The 3,367-nt window shown below is 30.2% G+C and overlaps 1 protein-coding gene across 1 annotated transcript; it reads left to right on the top strand.

Moving 5' to 3' along the window:
* The first annotated feature begins 773 nt into the window (after window positions 1–773).
* Window positions 774–1,650, top strand: LOC113857257 (VQ motif-containing protein 11). Its single transcript, XM_027489056.1, has one exon. The coding sequence runs from the start codon at window positions 814–816 to the stop codon at window positions 1,375–1,377; it is 564 nt and encodes a 187-aa protein (XP_027344857.1). The 5' UTR covers window positions 774–813; the 3' UTR covers window positions 1,378–1,650.
* The last annotated feature ends 1,717 nt before the right edge of the window (window positions 1,651–3,367 follow it).

Below are 3,367 nucleotides of genomic sequence, written 5' to 3'. Positions count from 1 at the left end.
TGCATGATTAGTTCAACATCTGATTATACAGTAAACACGCGATTAAGTGTATGTTTGAGTTTACGTATTTTACCACTGAATTTACATTTGTTGAGACGCTACCAATATTAACTTTCACGTTTTCAACGCACTATAAGTATCTTAAACGTACTTTCAAATGTAATTCAGCATCTAAAACAACCTTAACTACGTGTTTGCATTTACGTTTCTTTTCATATTAACAATAAACTTATGTTAGATGACGGCTAATAAATACTCAAACATTGAACATGAGTCTCAATTGCAGTTTAAAAATAAATCAAAATCATGATAAAACGTGAAATATAAATATACACTAAATTGTGTTAAAATCACAAACAATATACATAATATTACCCCAACCAAATATATGCTAGACTTTTACGTTAGTAAGTGTAATAAAAGTTAATATTAAAAATAAAAAAAATTATAATGGTTCACACCTAAATTATTTTCCTATTTAGCACCTACTATAATGTACTTGTGTTGTTATATAAATTTTGAGTATGAGCCTTAAATAAATTTTGAGTATGAGCCTTAAATCACGTGTGTATCGTATTAACTAAACAAAAGTAAAGTAAGAATTATTAGTTGCATCCCCTTCTGATTCATATTTTTCTCTCCATTCCGTATAGTATATCTGACACTTGGTGGACACGGCACCCCATAAAAGCAAAGGAAAGAAAGAACAGTGATTGATTAGAGTGTATAAAACCCCACACTTTCATTCCCTTCTTCCCGCTTCCACACTCCAATTACCATTTTTATTCATTCTTACGATTTTCTCTTTCTCTTATGGCTTCTCACTCCACCTACGGATCCGACTCGACAACACCCAACACAACTTTCGTCCAAGCCGACCCATCAAACTTCCGTGCCGTCGTTCAGAAACTCACCGGAGCATCCGAAGACCCTTCAGCGCACAAACTCCCCCTCACTCTCCCCACTCGCCTCGCAGCCCAATCCCACCGCCCCGCCGCCGCAGAGGTAATCGGGCCGAAAAAACCGAACTTTAAGCTGCACGAGCGGCGCAACGCGGCGGCGAAGAAGCTGGAGCTGAGCATCGGGGTGTCGGAGAGAGCGGTGAACATGAGCGTGTCACCTTGTTCTTTGGTTCGAAGCAGAGCGTTGTTGGGTGAGAACATGGTGATGGCTTCGCCTGTTTCACCGTTGGAGTTCTTGGCGCGTGCAAGTCCACGAACACCAAAGTCACCCGATGAAGAAGAAGAAAGAGCGATTGCAGAGAAAGGGTTTTACTTACACCCAAGTCCAAGAGCTTCTCAACCACCTGAGCTATTGCCCCTTTTCCCTTTGCATTCTCCCACTCATCACAACCACCCTCCTCTTTCTTCCTCTTAATTTCTTATATTATTCTTGTGAGAATTTTATTTTATATTGTTTTGTTTTTAACTAATTAATTACCAGTTTTTTTGGTTTTTGGTTGAATTAATGGAGTTGTATTCTCCATGTTGTAGAGACTTTGTGTATGTGTAGTTGTAGTGTCACTGTTTCTGTTGTTTCTACGTTAACAAACTTGTTCATCACTCCCACTCTTTCAATTTTCTTTTTCAGTATTTGGAATATTAATGTGGTAGCAGAATGGGAATTCAACACTGCATTGCTTTTACTTAGAAAGCGATTAATGGTTGAAGCCAGAAAAATCAATGCAGCTCAATGTATATAATGTTCTCTCCTTGACTAGATGATGTTTCAATGCGTGTAATAAGAACATGTTAATTGGATTTAGATTCGTGGAATTCCCAATACTCCTCTTTTCACTACATGAATTGTCAATTTTTTGGTAATGCTCTCATGTGACACGTGCTTTGTTCAATTTAGAAAAACTAATCAATTTTACTTTTGGCACTACAAAAAAAAACATTTTTTTTTATAATTACTCTACTTTTTTAAAAAAACTAATATGTTTATCTTACATATTTAAAAAAAAATTAATTTTAAAAATATTGATTAGTTGGAAAATGAGTGGTTGTGAAGTTTCTTGAAATTAATTTTATTCAATTTATAAAGGTTAAAATTTTGTAACTAGACAGTTACAATATTACTGAAATGCTTCGTTTCCGTTGACCTAAGCGGCATTTTTCTCTTATCCGTACGGCCAATTTGTTTTGTTAGTGTTTGGCTTTGCATTAAATCATTGGAATTGTTCTTACATTAATACATTTGTTTTTTTGTGGATTCTGAAATTAATTTCATAAAGGACAAAGTTTAGTATGAAAAGTACATTATTTTTTAATTCCTATTAAATGAAATTGGTTCATGTCAATTCCTCTCTAGCTTCGTGGTTTGTCAATAATTCTTAAATCACTGAAGCCTCACTCAAACACTGCATAGAACACAAAGTGTTGATGTATGTATTTAGTAAGAAGTTATATGTTTAAATTTATTAATTTATTTGACAAGAAATTTTGTGTTTAAACTTTATTGTGTAAACATTTTTTTTGGAACAAGTAACAGTAATGAACTGTAAGGAAAAAAAAATCAGTTTTTAAGAGTAATTTTAATTTTTATTTTAAAAATAGTTTTCTATTTTTAAAAATAAAATACAATATAAGAAATCAAATATGTTCTAAATCTTTTGAACTTTAAAATATTTTATGATCTCTACTCTTAAAAAAATAATAATATTAAATAGAAATGATTTTTAATAGAGAGTTTATATTTTAAAATCATTTTTATTCAACAAATAAAATTTAAGCCTAGATGCATTTTTATATATATTTTATGAGAATTTTATTTTAGTTTCTTATTTATTTAGAAAATTATACACTCATAATCATTGTATGAGATGCGGATGCTTTATTACTCAAACTGTGTTTGACAAGGAATTTAAAATTAACTTTTAATTTATGTGACTATTTTAAAAACTTGATTAGTCAATTAAATCAGTTTGATGAATTAGTTTATTTTAATAGTTTATAGTATTTTAATTATACTCTCTTAAATGCTATTTTTATAGCATTGAAAGTTATAAATCTAAAGTTATTGTTTTACCGAACATACCCCTAACCAATTTTATACCCTTATGTCATTTAATATATTAAATTTAAAATAAAACTATAGTTGTACATATTACAGCATAGAACTAATATTGTCCAAATTATAAATAATAATAATAATTTTTAAATTTTACAAATCACCATATATAACTGATCAATGTTTGTTAATATTGTATTTTTTTTAATACATATTAGATATTGTAAGCTCTAAACATATAAGTTTATTATGTTGTATTCGAGTTATTTCGAAAATTAGAATGTTTGTTGTAAATACCAAAACATGTATTATATTTTTTAATTGATTTATTATATTATATTTAGTTTACTGTTTT

This window comes from Abrus precatorius, unplaced genomic scaffold (genome assembly GCF_003935025.1).
Source record: "Abrus precatorius isolate BTA unplaced genomic scaffold, Abrus_2018 Scaffold153, whole genome shotgun sequence".
NCBI lineage: Eukaryota > Viridiplantae > Streptophyta > Magnoliopsida > Fabales > Fabaceae > Abrus > Abrus precatorius.
This window is presented reverse-complemented; position numbering and strand designations above follow the sequence as displayed.

Coding starts and splice junctions, on each gene's coding strand:
- LOC113857257 (XM_027489056.1), top strand. CDS start 814: ATGGCTTCTCACTCCACCTACGGATCCGACTCGACAACACCCAACACA.